Source organism: Oncorhynchus clarkii, chromosome 20 (genome assembly GCF_045791955.1).
Source record: "Oncorhynchus clarkii lewisi isolate Uvic-CL-2024 chromosome 20, UVic_Ocla_1.0, whole genome shotgun sequence".
In the NCBI taxonomy this organism is placed as follows: domain Eukaryota; kingdom Metazoa; phylum Chordata; class Actinopteri; order Salmoniformes; family Salmonidae; genus Oncorhynchus; species Oncorhynchus clarkii.
Window position 1 is genome coordinate 49896507 of NC_092166.1, and position 17812 is coordinate 49914318.

Sequence of the window (17812 nt, forward strand, 5' to 3'; positions counted from 1 at the left end):
TTGCATCTGCCTCCACTGCATTTATCAGAGAGGGAGAATTAAACCCCACGGGGAAATATATATGCATATAATGGAAAACAGCCCCCGGTGCAAAGACATACTGTGGGCCCGGATAGAGCATTGCAGTATGGGTAGTCATTTATTTCTGAAGCGACAACGGAGCCGAAACGAGGATGTCTCATAGAAATCAACGAGGATCAGCGTCATAAAACACCGGAATTATGAGATGAGCTCACGAGAATGGACCGGGAGGAAGAGAGTGGAATTTGCGTTTAATATCCATTCTGGATGAGACTGTTTAGTTCAAATTTCACGTTTTTAATAGCCTGTTATTTCGGCTCAGTCCCTTCCATCAATACCATTTAGTCAGCTCCTGAGTTAGTCACTGGAAACTGGCAGATTTCTACAGTTGTAGCCTACATGGTTTACTCTGAACTCGCCCGTTTTGCAGCTCTGGCACCGACGGTAATTCGATACATTGTTAAATGTTTCTGCACGCATTTGTAGGCAAAGCTTTACCACATTGTAGTTCGCTACATTTTAATGAGCAAGGCTGTATTGGCATGAACAAAATCTGTGTCATTATCAATATTGGCGCGGCTCGTCTGATAGTTAGAGGCTACCCGTCCCTATTGTAGAGACTTGAGCTTTTTTATGTCGATAATAAGGGAGATTGAAATAATATAAGTGAAGTAGTAATAATTTCGCGTGTTGTTGTCTTCTTTGGAATAAAACATGCATGTGTATATAATTAGACTTCACGCCTCCGTTGGACTCCTCACCCGGAATGCACCATCGTAGTTCCCCTGGCATACCGACTCGCTATGACAGGTTGGCACACGTACAGCCTACTGTACCCACAGATGAACCACCAGACCGGCCGTATCATCAACGGGATCATCAGACTGAAGTGAAGCTCCGAATAGGCTACCCGACATCTCCCGTGTTGTAACAGGGCCGCACCGGCAAAGGACTGCATACCATTAGGGGACAGTCTGCTAAGAAGGTTGCACTTGTCGAATATGTGTTAGAACTTCTCTGTCCGTTGGGATTGGAAGCAGTAGCCTATTCCAATTTCCATTGTGGCCCGTTAGTGTTCTACACTGCGCTCTATGCGCACACACGTTGTGTTCAATTTCAAAGTTCATGTTTGTTTTAATGTTCAAGTAGCTTGCTATTCGGGACATTGCCTCAATCAGAGTTGTCAGTTGTGAATAGTGCGACTTGTCAGCCACAAAGAAATGGTGGTTCGAGTGTTCTGCTGTAGCAGCTGTAGGCAAGTGTCAAAATTTGAAGGATGAGCCTTGGATATTCATTCAGAGCTTCAGTCAGTGTGGCAGCAGTGCCTGCACACAGAATCACTCACATTCTGAGACTGCTTCTCAGATAAACATTACAGTAAAAAAACGATACAAAACGAAATTTGTTTTTTACTTTAGTGTATTCAGATATGTGTTGAGTTAAACGCTTATTTAAAGCCATATTAAAAGTAGGAAAGTATTTGAAAATAGCAAAGAAAATGTAGGTTGTTATCCATGTCATGGTTTGGTTTGAGTTTGACAAACTCATTCTGGCTCAAGTGCTAAAAAAGAAACGCCCCAGACATCTGCCAGTCACTTCTCAGTTCCTATTTGGTTATGTTTTTTTATTCCTGTTTTGTCAACCACAACAAAAACAGCCGAGTGCCTGAACTGTGCCATATTATCTCAGAGATGTTGATTGACGGAGGACTACGTCATCTCTGTGTGTGCCTCTTCCCCTGCCTGTGTCCATGCGTGACACAGGGTTCAAGCATGCTGGACCAGGTATGAGACTGCACATGCCACGAAGGAACACTGCAGACAACATGGCCCACATAGTTAGTTAAGAAGGCTACGACAGAGAGAATTAGTACCCACTTCAGAGAAGAGAGGAGTATGTGAGTTATTTTCCCGCAGACTCAGTGCCACATTGGAATCAGTGCTCGGGGCAACCAATTACAGTTTTGATTGAACACGACTTCCTGCTCGCTGTGGGAAATCCACCTCGATCTGGACTTTGAGACTTTGTCGTATTCCACTTGTTTTTTTTGATTACTCCTGATATCCTCGTTATTGCCTTTTCCATTCGATATTTTTGGATATAGCCATCTTCAAGCACATTTGGAGTCACTTTCCAGGATGAAATCTGTTCCTTTTTTAAAAATAGGGGTTGTTTTGAATCGTGCCAGTTTGAAGTTTGGCAGGACTAAGAACACATGAGCAGGGTTTTCATCGGGCCTAGACCACCTTTTTTTCCTATCCCCACCCTTAAACTGTAATCCTGAGACTGAGACATAAGGCACTGTCACTCCTCTACTCCCTGTCCCACACACTTTGCGGGTTCAAAGGGCGAGAACCCCAGTAGACTGAAAAAGTTGTGTCGCTGTGGTGATGGGGAGTTCTGCCTCCTCTCTCACCGCAGAGACCGAGTCGGACCACGGGTTCCGGAGCACCCCGTACCCGTCATCGCCTCCTATGGGCTGGCTTAGGAACAGCCACAGTAGCCCGGTGTGGGGCACCACCTTCATTACGCGCCAGCAGCAGCCACCACATCCATACAGAGAGCGCAGGTAAGAGCCAACACTTCAGTCCACTGCACCTGGGCAACAGGGCCAGACTGGTCAGGTCTGTTGATGGCCAGCAAGCAGAGAAATGGGCCATGCTCTGCAACACTAGGGGTTGTATTACACAGGGATGGATGTCACTGGGGGCAGTTAGAGCGAGCATAAAGGACAGATGGCTTTGTTGTGCAGATCGCAATATTGTGATGCGTGTTTTATTTGAGTCATATCCTAAGGGTGTTTTGACATTTTTAGTGTGGCAATTCTCAGAGCTCTCAGATCCACTTTAAATCGGACACCTGCCGCTGCCTTAGACACAATTTACTGTGGACTATTATTTCATATTCAAGCCTTTTCAATTAAATTGCTTTATATGCACTGACAATGTTATAGTATCATTAAATCTTACACAATATTATTAAATCAAAAGTATGGTTCCAAATTTGATATAAACATAGTTCCACTTTGATATTTTGATATCCAATATCATATCCAAAATCCACTTGTGCTGGATTTGTCATCTGACAATCCCACCTCTTAGTACCTCCTACAGCTCTATGCGCCGAATTGGATTGGTGTACCAAGTTGATTGCACCCAGGGCGTGACCTAGGCACGAGCGACCCAGGCACAAACTCTCTCGCTGGGTGGATTGGGGAGCTTGTATCATGGCAAATCCTTTGGAGGGCGACCAGACCAGGAGACTTTTGATTCCATGACATCGTCTTCGCTTGAGAGCACGCGATACACTGGGCTCTGTTGTTTGATGCCCGTCAATGTGCTGTCCGCTAACAGAAGGCAGAGTCTAGGTGTGAAATGGGTTTGTATGTCAGTTCTCCGGGAAGGAGAACAGTGGAGCTGCTATCGGCTTCCTCCTCCGGTGTATTGAGGTTATTGCTGAGTCACTACAGGCATCAAGTCCAGTTGTTAGGTATTGAGTTTCAGAAAGTCTATCAAATATCCTTACAATGGATGCCATTGTTTATTCAGTGTGGGCCTCCTCTATCTATCATCTCTTGCTACTATTGTCTGTGCTTGTCAATACTTTGCAATTGCCCTTCAGTTAACAGTCAAACTTTAGAATCTCTTGGAGAGGTCTTGTAGGGTTCCGATTGAACTGTGCATAAGGTAGGTTGTGTCTGCTTGGGCTGAAGGAAGTGCCTGTCTTTATTATTAGTAGGCCTATTTTATACGAGTGATGATAGAAAGTGCTGTCAGTATCGGTTTGCATCATCATACACTGAACTCCTTTATTGTTTTGGGAGACCCTCTTCTGCTGTGTTCATGTGCATCCCCATAGCAACAAGCCTCTGTCTCCATCACCAATCAGACTCCAGCCTCAGTCAGCTGAGCTCATAATACACAAATGCATGAATGCACATCTCACCACAAGTACAACCACTGCTTTTGGTAGCGGCGAGGGTCTGCTTACACACACAACGCACTCACACGCAGATCCTCAAATGACACGTCTTTTAGGAGTGATGTGCAATGATGCTTTGAGCGTACTCTCACACACACTCACACCCCACACACATACACACATTCTGCATGAGTCTAACGAGGTTAGGCAAGCCTAGCTGAGCCGTGACAGAGCATGAAATATAGAAACAACAGACTACTGTGAGCTCAGCTTACGTTTGGTGATTCATGGTGAGGGTTTACTCCCTTAATATAGCCCTAGTGTCTTGTTGCACCACACGGAACTCTTTCTCCGGCTGTTTATCCGAGCCCCTGAAAACTGGCAATATGTCTTGTCCTTGTGTATTTTTTTTTTTTTTTAATTCAGCTTCTCCCAGCAGCATTGGTCTTGGGAAGGGTCTGTGTAGTGAATCAGTATTTCTTCACTTCACAGTTTTAGGCTTGCTCAAGAAAGCAACCAAACATGTAAACTAGCTAGGCCTGTCCTTCATGTCTTAAAGTAATGATGGACTGTTGTTTCTCTTAGCCTTATTTGGTATAAATAAGCAATCTTCTGTATACCACCCCTATCTTGTCACAGCACAACTGATTGTCTCAAACACATTAAGAAGGAAATATATTCCACTAATAAACTTTGAACAAGGCACACCTGGTAATTGAAATGCATTCCAGGTGACTACCTCATGAAGCTGGTTGAGAGAATGCTAAGAGTGTGCAAAGCTGTCATCAAGGCAAAGGGTGGCTATTTTGAAGAATCTCAAATATATAAAATATATTTTAATTTGTTTAACACTTTTTTGGTTACTACATGATTCCATATGTGTTATTCCATAGTTGTAGAATAATAGTGAAGACATTACAATGCAGAACATAATACAGATAAAGAAAACCCCTTGAATAAGTAGGTGTGTCCAAACCTTTGACTGGTACTGTACGTCCCGTAGATATTCCTGTTTGTATCTCTAACACAAACAGGTGAGTGTTTTAGCCTGTGTCTGTCATGGAAACAGGTCTCTAACGAAACGTAAACATTTACCATTGCCTGTAGCCTATATCAGGTGTGAAGAATGTTTTCCCTCTTTTCGTGATGCTTCCAGGAAATGCTAAAGTGTGTTATCTAGGAATAAAGCCTGATGTCAAGCTGATCTTTCAAGGTAGTTTCACATAATCTCAGGGCTAGCCTTTTTCCCATTATTTTCCCATAAATTCAACTATGCTGTACTGACTTTATGGCCAATCCCCCCGGCCCCTCCTGAAGTTCCTGTCTGCTGGTCCGTGGTTGTTTCCTATTGCAGGCGTCTGTGTTTGTCCAAGCATGATGGATGTGAGCGTTTACCATGGCTCCATTCCATTGGCTGTTCTCCCTCTAATTGGATTAAAACTGATCCACATGGATTTGGCTAACATGCGTTGTGTCTGTGTTTGTGTCTTGACTTATTTCAGTGTATCTTCCCAATTAGGTCTATTGCCTGTGTGATGGGCAGGCCAAGTTGGGACACTGGTCTTGAAGTGATCACAATGGATTTAGCACGCATGCACAGTTTTGTGATGCATTGTTGTAAGTGGATTGACACACCTGAAGTGTTGGTATATTTTCATTAACGCCATCTGTATTATGATTTTGGAGTTTCCTCCCTCTTTCCATGGAGATCATAACATACAGTACCAGTCAAAAGTTTGGACACACCTACTCATTCAAGGGTTTTTATTTATTTTTACTATTTTCTACATTGTAGAATAATAGTGAAGACATCAAAACTATGAAATAACACATGGAATCATGTAGCAACCAAAAAAGTGTTAAACAAATCAAAATGTATTTTAGATTTTAGATTCTTCAAAGTAGCCACCCTTGCCTTGATAACATATTTGCACACTCTTAGCATTCTCTCAACCAGCTTCACCTTTAATGCTTTTCCAACAGTCTTGAAGGAGTTCCCACATGCTGAGCACTTATTGGCTGCTTTTCCTTCACTCTGTCTGCGGTCCAACTCATCCCAAACCATCTCAATTGGGTTGAGGTCGGGGTGATTGTGGAGGCCAGGTCATCTGATGCAGCACAATCACTTTCCTTTTTGGTAAAATAGCCCTTACACAGCCTGGAGGTGTGTTGGGTCATTGTCCTGTTCAAAAACAAATGATACTGGGACTTGAATTCTAAATAAATCATAGACCGTGTCACCAGCAAAGCACCACACAGCCTCCACATGCAGAGATCATCCATTCACCTACTCTGCGTCTCACAAAGACACGGCGGTTGGAACAAAAATCTCAAATTTGGACTCAACGGACCACAGGACAGATCTCCACCGGTCTAATTTCCATTGCTCGTGTTTCTTGGCCCAAGCAAGTTTCTTATTGGTGTCCTTTAGTAGTGTTTTTTTTGCAGCAATTCAACCATGAAGGCCTGATTCACGCATTCTCCTCTGAACAGTTGCTGTTAAGATGTGTCTGTTACTTGAACTCTGAAGCATTTATTTGGGCTGCAATTTCTGCAGCTGGTATCTCTAATGAACTTGTTCTCTGCAGCAGAGGTAACTCTGGGTCTTCCTTTCCTGTGGCGGTCCTCATGAGAGCCAGTTTCATCATAGCGTTTGATGTTTTTGGCGACTGCACTTGTAGAAACGTTCAAAGTTCTTGAAATGTACCACGTATTGACTGACCTGAATGTCTTAAAGTAATGATGGACTGTTGTTTCTTTTGGCTTATTTGATCTAAAAAGATTTGGCATGGGTCCTCATATCCTCAAAAGGCTCTACAGCTGCAACATCGAGAGCATCCTGACTGGTTGCATCACTGCCTGGTACGGCAACTGCTCAGCCTCCGACCGCAAGGCACTACAGAGGGTAGTGTGTACGGCCCAGTAATTCAATGGGGTTAAGTTGCCTGCAATCCTGGACCTCTATACTAGGCGGTGTCAGAGGAAGGCCCTAAAAATGGTCAAATACCCCAGCCACCCAAGTCATAGACTGTTCTCTCTGCTACCGCATGGCAAGAGGTACCGGAGTGCAAAGATTTGGACAAAAAGGCTTCTCAACAGATTTTACCCCCAAGTCATGACTCCTCCACCGGTAATTAAATTTACGCTACTGCTAGTCTCTGTTTATCATATGCATAGTCACTTTAACCATATCTACATGTACATCATGTAGATATGGTTAATGTACCTCAATCAATCAGCCCGACTAACCGGTGCCTGTATATAGCCTCGCTACTGTTATAGCCTTGCTACCGTACATAGCCTCTACTGTATATAGCCTCTCTACAGTATGTAGCCTCGCTACTGTTATTTTTCACTGTCTTTTTAATGTTGTTTTTATTTCTTTACTCGCCTATTGTTCACCTAATACCTTTTTTTAACTTAGAAATTACACTGTTGGTTCGAGCCTGTAAGTAAGCATTTCACTGTCAGGTATTCGGCGCATGTGACAAATACAGTTTGATTTGATCTGTTCTTGCCATAATATGGACGTTTACTGTATGTCCCGTAGATAAATTACTGTTTGCTTATCCCCGTTTGTGTTAGAGATACAAACTGCCACCACTGTCAGAATATCCTTCTCCAACTACTCAATTCAACTCAATCTCCAGTAATGCTGGATAGAAGGTAATGCAGAGTGGAAACTTTTTATGGGGAAATTATTCTAACGGATCATTTCGATAATTGTTTAATTCAGGCGGGTAATAGCTGTGAATAAATCTCTATTTTGCTACTCCCCATTCTGAAGCACCTTCCTGGTTGAAGGACATGCTGTGTCAGCACTGCCAGTGCCTGTGAGGCTCGAGTACCCGTTAGAAACATCAGATTAGCGGCGCAGCATCACGCGATGCCTGCGCCCCTGCCACCTCTTCTTTCTCCCGAAAGCCAGGGCTTATTGCCACATCCGTCCCTGCATGGTTCTCTGTCTCTGCAACACTTTATCTGCTGAAACCCAGTCGGACAGTTTCCTCTGTTTAAAGATTCAAACGTCTGCAGCTGTCTTCCCCACTGACAGATTCACCCATCAAATATGAGCGCCGGTCATGAAATATTCAGAGGGTACAGCCAGAGGTCAGGCGCTTTTTTTTCACACACAATGCTGTGTTTCGAAAAGTCACAGATTCCCGTCCAGCTCGTAAAGCTAGACTCTCATCCGGCAAGAAGCTCAGGCCTTGCTACTCTGCAAGGTTGCTGTTCTATCTAGTGTTTGCACTATACCAAGTACCCTAGTTTCAGACTCCTAATTATCCTTGCACCTCTGAAGACCAGCCAGTCAGAAGAACCTAGGTTTTTTATCTCTGAACACTCGAGAGCTGGTTTCTACACCGACTGTTGGATAAGGGGAACCATGGTGTGTTAACAACACTCGTGGAGACTAGAGGTCCTGGCTGCCGATGTGTCCAGCCTGAGACGTGCCATGTACAGTGTACTGTATGTGAACCCTTTGGAATTACCTGGATTTCTGCATAAATTGGTCATACAATTTGATCTGATCTTCATCTAGGTCACGACAATAGACAAACACAATCTGTTTAAACTAATAACACACAAACAATTATATGTTTTCATGTCTTTATTGAACACACCGTGTAAACATTCACAGTGCAGGGTGGGAAAAGTATGTGAACCCTTGGATTTAATAACTGGTTGACCCTCCTTTGGCAGCAATAAACTCAACGTTTTCTGTAGTTGCAGATCAGACCTGCACAACGGTCAGGAGGAATTTTGGACAATTCCTCTTTACAAAACTGTTTCAGTTCCACAATATTCTAGGATGTCTGGTGTGAACCGCTCTCGGGTAAAGTGGCTGAGTAGCAGGATAAAAAAAAATATATATATATATATATATATATATATAGTAGCAGCAACGTGTGTGTGTGTGTGTGTTAGACCCATTCACCAACAATGATGAGACAGCCTACCGGGAGGAGGTGAGGGAGTCAGGAAAATAACCTCTCACTCAATGTCCGCAAAACAAAAGAGATAATCGTGGACTTTAGGAAACAGCAAAGGGAGCACCCCCCTTATTCACTTCGACGTAACATTAGTGGAGAAGGTGGAAAGTTTTAAGCTCCTCGACGTACACTTCACTGACAAACTGAAATGGTCCACGACACAGACAGTGTGGTGAAGAAGCCGCAACAGCGCCTCTTCAACCTCAGGAGGCTGAAAAAAATGTGGCTTGTCACCGAAAACACTTTTACAGGTGCACAATCGAGAGCATCCTGTCGGGCTGTATCACCACCTGGTACGGCAACTGCACCGCCCCCAACTGCTGGGCCCTCCAGAGGGTAGTGAGGTCTGCACAACGCATCACCGGTGGCAAACTACCTGCCCTCCAGGACACCTACAGCACCCAATGTCACAGGAAGGCAAAAAAGATAATCAAGGACATCAACCACCCGAGCCACTGCCTGTTCACCCCGCTTCCATCCAGAATGCGAGGTCAGTACAGGTGCATCAAAGCTGGGACAGAGAGACTGAAAAACAGCTTCTATCTCAAGGCCATCAGATTGTTAAACAGTCACCGCTAGCACAGAGAGACGGCTGCCTACCTACAGACTTGATATCATTTGGCTACTTTAATAAATGGAACACTAGTCACTTTAATAATGCTACTTTAAGAATAAATACATATCTCGCATTACTCTTCTCATATGTATTTTATATAATTTATTGCATCTTGCCTATGCCGCCCTGTCACTGCTCATCCATATATTTTATCCTTATATATTCTCATCCCATTCCTTTACTAGATTGTGTGTATAAGGTAGTTGTTGTGGAATTGTCAGATATTACCTGTTAGATACTGCTGCACTGTTGGATCTAGAAGCAAAGCATTTTTCTACACTAGCAATAACATCTGCTAACCATGTGTATTACCAATAAATTGTGATTTGATTTGTTAGGGGAGAGACATTTGAATCAAGGCACTGCAGATAGTGCTGATGACTGGGAACTCTTCCCCCAGTGATGAACTGATCCGTCCGAACCACGCATGAACAAGATAATCTATATTTGGAGAGCCTGTTTCTGTCCTGCCCTTGACTTTGGTGCAGGGCATGTGATTTCCATAACCTCTTCGTTGCAAAACTCCCTGATCTTCTCAAAAAAGATACGTTTGTCTATCTGTATTCAGTCCAGGTGGTGTTTGTACAGGCAGACCATCTATGGGAGGAAGGATGTCAGCGTTGCGCAGCAGCTGAAACCTGGTCCCGACTGAGTCCCCACGCTCCTTAGCGACAACAACACCAGGCTCCAGAGCATTGAAGCTGTAAAACAGGAAATGTTTTTATTTATTTATTTGAGATCAATAAAATTAGTGCCAATAATGTTGGAGGTAAATTAAATAATCAAAACGCGTTTATGTTTTACATAAAGTGTTGCATCGATTCCTTAAAAAAGATGCCACACTGCTGCTTTTGTCACATGGGATGTCAGCAGCTTTTTATCAAAGTGTTTGTGTCCTGGGTGGCGTCCTGCTAATACAATTGCATTATCCTCTGCATAGTTGTTGATGAAGTTCACCACTCGCTGCAAGTCCTCATGCTTCAGGCACATGAAAGTTCACACGTTTGAGAAGGCATTTGTGCCAAAAAACACATTTTGATAAAAAACAAAAAGTTTGTTGAAACGGCTCTCCTGTGAAGTAGTGACCCTAGTTTCCTGAGTCGTGTCCCGTATTTCATGTCCACAGACATGTCTGACAGCAAAACACACCTTCTGGAAGAATATTGATGAATACTGGAACACTAAGAAATATTAAGCTTAGCATGCATACCTCACCGGCCACATTTGTCAACCAGCCTTTTTAGCTTGTTCTTTAATCAATGACACCTTTTTGTGTTTAATGTTCTTTGATAACATTTGATCTATTTTATTGCCGTGCTTGTTTTTTCCTTTTATTGTTTTAAGTGTGTTGCTATTTTAAATGCACTTCAAACAAATTTTGAATTGAGGTTTGCTTTGATATTGGATCTTTAAATGATGATTGAATAAATATAGACTCCATTAACTTTGTAGTTTATCATTCTTATTAAAACTTCTTATGGCTCAAATCCCGTTAACGGGATCGATTTGACAACATCTGGTGACATGGCAGAGAGCCAAATTCAAATTAAATTGTTAGAAATATTTAACTTTCATACATTCACAAGTGCAATACACCAAATTAAAGCTGAACCTCTTGTTAATCTAGCCACCGTGTCAGATTTCAAAGAGGCTTTACAGCGAAAGCAAACCATGCTATTATCTGAGGATAGCACCCCATCAAACAACCACAGACAATCATATTTCATCCCGCCAGGCACGACACAAAAGTCAGAAATAACTATTTAATTCATGCCTTACCTTTGAAGAACTTGTTCTGTTGGCACTCCAACATGTCCCATAAACATCGCAAATGGTCCTTTTGTTCGATTAATTCCGTCGTTATATCTCCAAAATGTCCATTTATTTGGCATGTTTGATTAAAGAAAACACCGGTTTCAACTCGCGCAACATGACTACAAAATATCTTATAAATTACCTGTAATCTTGATCCAAACATTTCTAACAACATTCCTAATACAACTTTAGGTATTTTTATGTAAATAATCAATACAATTTAAGACTGGATAAACTGTGTTCAATACCGGAGGAAAACAAAGAATCAAAACATTAGAGAGCCCTAGGCTGGACCCTCGTTCTGGACAGCCATACTTTTTCATTTCTCTAAAGAAAAACATCAACCAATTTCTAAAGACTGTTGACATCTATTGGAAGCTATAGGAACTGCAAGCATATTTCTATTAAAACGGGCTTACCATAGAAAACCAATGGAAAACAGATTGACCTAAAAAAAATGGATGGATGGAATGTGCTTGGTTTCACCTGCCAAATCAGTTCTGTTATACTCACAGACATTATTCAAACAGTTTTAGAAACTTTAGACTTTTTTCTATACAAATCTACCATCCGGACGTGAAAATAGCGCCCCCAAGCCTAGAGAAGTTTTAAGACATTTTTTGAATGTATGAACTAGGTTATAGGCCTACTAAATAGATGTTTGGAGTAGGTTGCCTGCTGAGCCGAACTGGGTGTGATATGGGGATAATAGACACGGTCTTAGGGGCTATTATTATGTGTAAAGATTCATTTCCCGCTATTCCCCGCTATCATCCAGAAGGCGAGGTCAGTACAGGTGCATCAAAGCTGGGACCGAGAGACTGAAAAACAGCTTCTATCTCAAGGCCATCAGACTGTTAAACAGCCACCACTAACATTGAGTGGCTGCTGCCAACAAACTGACACTGACTCAACTCCAGCCACTTTAATAATGAGAATTGATGGGAAATGATGTAAATATATCACTAGCCACTTTAAACAATGCTACCTTATATAATGTTACTTACCCTACATTATTCATCTCATATGCATACGTATATACTGTACTCTATATCATAGACTGTATCCTTATGTAATACATGTATAACTATGCCACTTTGTTTACATACTCATCTCATATGTATATACTGTACTCGATACCATCTACTGTATCTTGCCTATGCTGCTCTGTACCATCACTCATTCATATATCCTTATGTACATATTCTTTATCCCCTTACACTGTGTACAAGACAGTAGTTTTGGAATTGTTAGTTAGATTACTTGTTGGTTATTACTGCATTGTCGGAACTAGAAGCACAAGCATTTCGCTACACTCGCATTAACATCTGCTAACCATGTGTATGTGACAAATAAAATTTGATTTGATTTGAACCAGACGGCTGTTTCTCTAGGATTAGGCCTTGATGTTAGTTTTATTCTCAGGTGTTATTGTAGTAGAAGCCTATGTCATTATTCTTTAAGACCGTGATGTCAAATGAACTGTCAAGTGGCGCTAGTTAAAGGAATCCTCCTTGACGATTATGTGAGACATGATTCACAGCAGAGGAGATCCGTGTCGTCTGAAGAGTGACTCTATTAGCTTTGTGTCCCGGGTGAGGGCTCTCGGAACAAGACGCTGATTTATGAAACATCAATCATGTTTTTTCCCCCCAAGCTTTATTCTTTCATGATGAGCCTCGGAAGAATGTTTGCCTGGTCCTCCTTCTCTTTGTGTCTGATAATATCATATCGAACCTGTGAAACTGGAGAGGAGGCTTATACTGCTGTGCATATTAACATTGAAATTGTGTCTGTGATTTCTCCATCTCTTTCTTTTTTTGTTTCGTAGAATAATAGAGGCTTGGAGAATTGACGGCAGAAAATGACTAATGCTCTCTCTCTCTTTCAGAATATAGTACATGGAGCTATTTAAAAAGCGTTATCCAATTTAATTTATGTTTCACCCAGTATAAAGGGTGGGAAAGTATATATTGATTGAGAACCTGAAAATTACCATCTCTCTGGAAGATGTGAGTATGAAGATGTTACAAAAACGAACTTTAAGTTCTAAGTAAAGTAAAGTAAATACACTACATTACCAAAAGTATGTGGACACCTGCTCGTCCAACATCTTATTCCACAATCATTGGCATTAATACGATATTGGTCCACCTACACTCTTCTGGGAAGGCTTTCCACTAGTTGTTGGAACATTGCAGCGGGGACTTGCTTCCATTCAGCCACAAGAGCATTAGTGAGGTCGGGCACTGATGTTGGGCGATTAGGCACTGGCTCGCAGACAGCGTTCCAATTTATCCCGAAGGTGTTCAATTGGTTTGAGGTCAGGGCTGTGAGCAGGCCAGTCAAGTTCTTCCACACCAATCTCGACAAACCATTTCTGTATGGACCTTGCTTTGTGCACGGGGGAATTGTAATGCTGAAACAGGAAAGGGCCTTCCTCAAAACGTTTTGGTACCCTTTGCTAAATCTCTGCTTCGACACAATCCTGCCTCGGAGCTCTACGGACAACTACTTCGACCTTATGGCTTGGTTTTTGCTCTGACATGCACTGTCAACTATGGGACCTTATATAGACAGGTGTGTGCCTTTCCGAATCATATCCAATCAATTGAATTTACCACAGGTGGACTCCAATCAAGTTGGATGATCAAGGAAACAGGATGCACCTGAGCTCAATTTCTAGTCTCATAGCAAAGTGTCTGAATACTTATGTAAATAAGGTATCTGTTTTTTATGTTTGGTACATTTGCAAACATTTCTAAAAATCTGTTTTCACTTTGTCATTATGGGGTGGTGTGTGTAGATTGCTGATGCATTTCTTGTATTTAATCCATTTTAAAATAAGGCTGTAACATAACATAACAAAATGTGGAAAAAGTCAAGGGGTCTGAATACTTTCCGAAGGCACTGTATACAGTGTATAATAGCCTATTTGCCAAACTGAATCCCTACTGTTGAAGAGGGGGACAATATATGCTGAAGTATGTGAGAAATACTTTGCAAACAGTTCTCTATCTAGGGCTAGGGTAAACATACACATTATATACATACCCACGTAACTCATTAAGCCCTCTTCCATTTTGGGATTTAAATGTGTGTGTGTGTGTGTGTGTGTGTGTGTGTGTGTGTGTGTGTGTGTGTATGTATGTATGTATGTATGTATGTATATATTTACACTCACACACTACTGTTCAAATGTTTGGGGTCACTTAGAAATGTGCTTGTTTTTGGAAAAAAAAACTTTTTTCTCCATTTAAAATAACATCAAATGGATCAGAAATACAGTGTAGACATTTAACGTTGTAAATGACTATTGTAACGGCAGATTGTTTTTATTTTTATGGAATATCTACATAGGCATACAGAGGCCCATTTTCAGCAACCATCACTCCTGTGTTCCAATGGCACGTTGTGTTCGCCTTTTTAAAATGATAAACTTGGATTAGCTAATTGACCATTTAAAAAAACATTTTGCAATTGTATTAGCACAGCTGAAAACTGGCCTTCTAGACTAGTTGAGTATCTGGAGCATCAGCATTTGTGGGTTTGATTACAGGCTCATAATGGCCAGAAACAAAGACTTTCTTCTGATACTCCTCAGTCTATTCTTGTTCTGAGAAATTGCCAAGAAACTGAAGATCTCGTACAGCGCTGTGTACTACTCCCTTCACAGAACAGCACAACCTGGACCATTGTCCCGTTGTTGTCCTTCATTCATCCAGGTGATGAAGTTTTTTGGCCCTCCGCCTGTACCTTTGTAATACAACAGTAGAGATGGAGATTTTTAACCGTCAGACAGGCTTTAGGAAAACTAGTTTAACTAATTAACAAGAATAGCAGTACAGCAAATGTGACTCCGCTATCAGATCATTCATTGAAACTTGTGTGTGTTATGGTCTTTGTGCATGGCCTCTTATCCACAGAAGGCCAGTGTGGGTGTAGATTTTTTTTTTTATAACCATTTGAAGTCTATGATTAGTTGATTTGTTCAATCAGGTGTGGTAGCCTAGTGTTTAGAGCTTTGGGCCAGTAACCGAAAGGTTGCTGGCTCAAATCCCAGAGCTGACAAGATACAAATCTGTCGTTCTTCCCCTGAGCAAGGCAGTTAACCGACTGTTCCCCGGGCGCCGAAGACGTGAATGTCGATTTAAGGCAGCCCCCCGCACCTCTTTGATTCACATTGTTAACTTTGAATTAATGAGGAGGCGGAACACACCTGAATTCAAACTCTTGTTAGAAAATAATTTGAAATTGACAAGTGGAAACAGCCTATAGATAATTAGCAGGCAGCGCGTGTTAACTGTTCTGTTCCGTAACGATCACATTTTGGAACAGTGAGTTCATTCTGACATCACGTGCATAAAACAACTACCGCTGGGGCGACCGTTAGAGATATTTGGAACTGACATATGACAAGGTTGAAGGGTACATTCGGTACCAATTAAGCCCAGTCCGGACTTTTCACGTATTTTATCAAATGTTTTTATCTTAACACATTTTTGTAAGTACAGTCATAAAACTTCACATGAGAGATTACTCTTTCATTTTATCTTACATAAATTAGGATAGTATATGTTAGGAATGTCTAAACTTAGATTTTGGTAGGCTTAGTAGGTACACTTACCCTATGCCTTTTTTCCTGACTTGGCAAAGATAGTATGATTAGCCCAGTCCTTCGGTGTGAGTAGTGGTGTTTGTCACTTTATGTTGTGAATAATAAAAACAAATAGTGCCCCCGGTGGCTAAGGGGGGTAATATCGCTCCCAAGACTGAGGCACTGGGCTGTGGGCCAACCTTGGAAAGGCAGCACTAATGACTGTCACACAAAGGCAAATGTCTAACGGCGAGGCGGGGGAAGCCGGCGGCGGCTTGGCTCACGGCTTGGCTCTCACACCGGCGCTCAGAATGTGGAGCACAGCCAGCCGGCCATGGTGGCATACTCCATCATCACTGCCTGCAGCACTGACCAGACTGCCTCTAACTTGGCCCTCTGTGCCTTAACCGTTGCCCTCTTATCTGGTCCTTCCACTGCAGATTTTATTTTTGTTCCTCCCTTTATTCATAGTGTTCACTACCTTTTCTGGATATAATCCCCCCCTTGCTATTCCTTATGCTCCCTTCCTCTGTTCACCTACTCCTCACCAGTAACCCTAAGCTCTCAATCTATTTACCTTTCCCTCTCTTCATTACAGGAGGGAAGCCCTCTGCTCCTTGACTTTCCTAGTTCACTTTCATGCCCTGTGATTGGTTCAGAACCCAGTGGCTTTGTCAGTGATTGGTTAAGGTGATACAGTAGCGTCCTCTCCTCGGGGCTACAGTGAATGAAGATGAGGAGGAGTATACTGGGCAGCTTGGCTGCAGGGTGGCTAGTGGAAACGAATGTGAATGCAGCAGGGTTTTGTGCAGGAAAATGGTTCTCTTGTATTTCTTTGCCACTGAGAGCTCTTGGCCCCAAGCCTAGGTCTGCCACACTAAGAAGCTGAAGTGGGCACTTTTTGAGCAGCTCCACAGAACACAAGGCCAAGGACAGAAGATGGTGGGTGGGGGTTCCCGCAAGCCTACAAGAAAGAAGTTGGTACCACAGGCTATGCCAGATCATGATCTCTTCATTAGTTAGATTTAATAATGCTTCAATGCAAAATACTTTTACTATTATGCATACCGAAACGGATTACTGTTTATTAAATGTAATAAAATGTTATGTCACATGCGCCAAATTTATATATATTTTTTTTTCTTTAACCTTTTTAGCTAGGCAAGTCAGTTGAGAACAAATTCGTATATACCTTGACGGCCTACCCCGGCCAAACCTGGAAGACGGTGGGCCAATTGTACTCCGCCCTCTGGGACTCCCAATCACCGCCAGATGTGATTCAGCCTGGTACAACAGGTGTAGGTAGACGTTACCATGAAATGCTTACTTACAAGCCCTTAACCAACAATGCAGTTCAAGAAATAGAGTTAAGAAAATATTTATTAAATAAACTAAAGTAAATGTTAATTCAAATGAACAGAATAAAATAACAATCAAATCAAATCCCTCAACAGCTGTAGCAGCTGTAGCAGCTGTAGCAGCTGTTGAGGGATTTGTATTGATTGTTATTTTATTCTGTTAATTTGTGATTGGAACCAATAACATTGAATGAGTCATCGAGCACCATAACAATAGATTTTACAGTGGCCTTCCTTTGCCAACAGTTTGGTTTTACTTTTGGTGATGAAGAAGGAGGTCTGAAAGTTATTAAAATAGCTGCCGGGGAAATTCTGTTTGAAAAAAATGGTGTCCCTTTTTTGTGGTTGTCTTGTCATGCTCGATTCCTTCCGTCAGAGTGGAAGCAGGGCTGTGGAGTGGAAGCAGGGCTGTGGAGTGGAAGCAGGGCTGTGGAGAGGTGTCTGTCTGTAAGGTAAATCCATTCGAATTCAATCCTTTTTTGAGAGCATC

At 42.1% G+C, this 17812-nt stretch overlaps 1 protein-coding gene across 1 annotated transcript in view; it reads left to right on the forward strand.

Moving 5' to 3' along the window:
- The first annotated feature begins 220 nt into the window (after positions 1 to 220).
- LOC139376458 (calpain-15-like) overlaps positions 221 to 17812 on the forward strand; it is an 81284-nt gene continuing 63692 nt past the window's right edge. Inside the window, exon 1 of the mRNA XM_071119074.1 lies at positions 221 to 2590. Coding sequence (XP_070975175.1) covers positions 2412 to 2590 — 179 coding nt within the window. The 5' untranslated portion in view covers positions 221 to 2411. The remainder of the gene's footprint in view (positions 2591 to 17812) is intronic.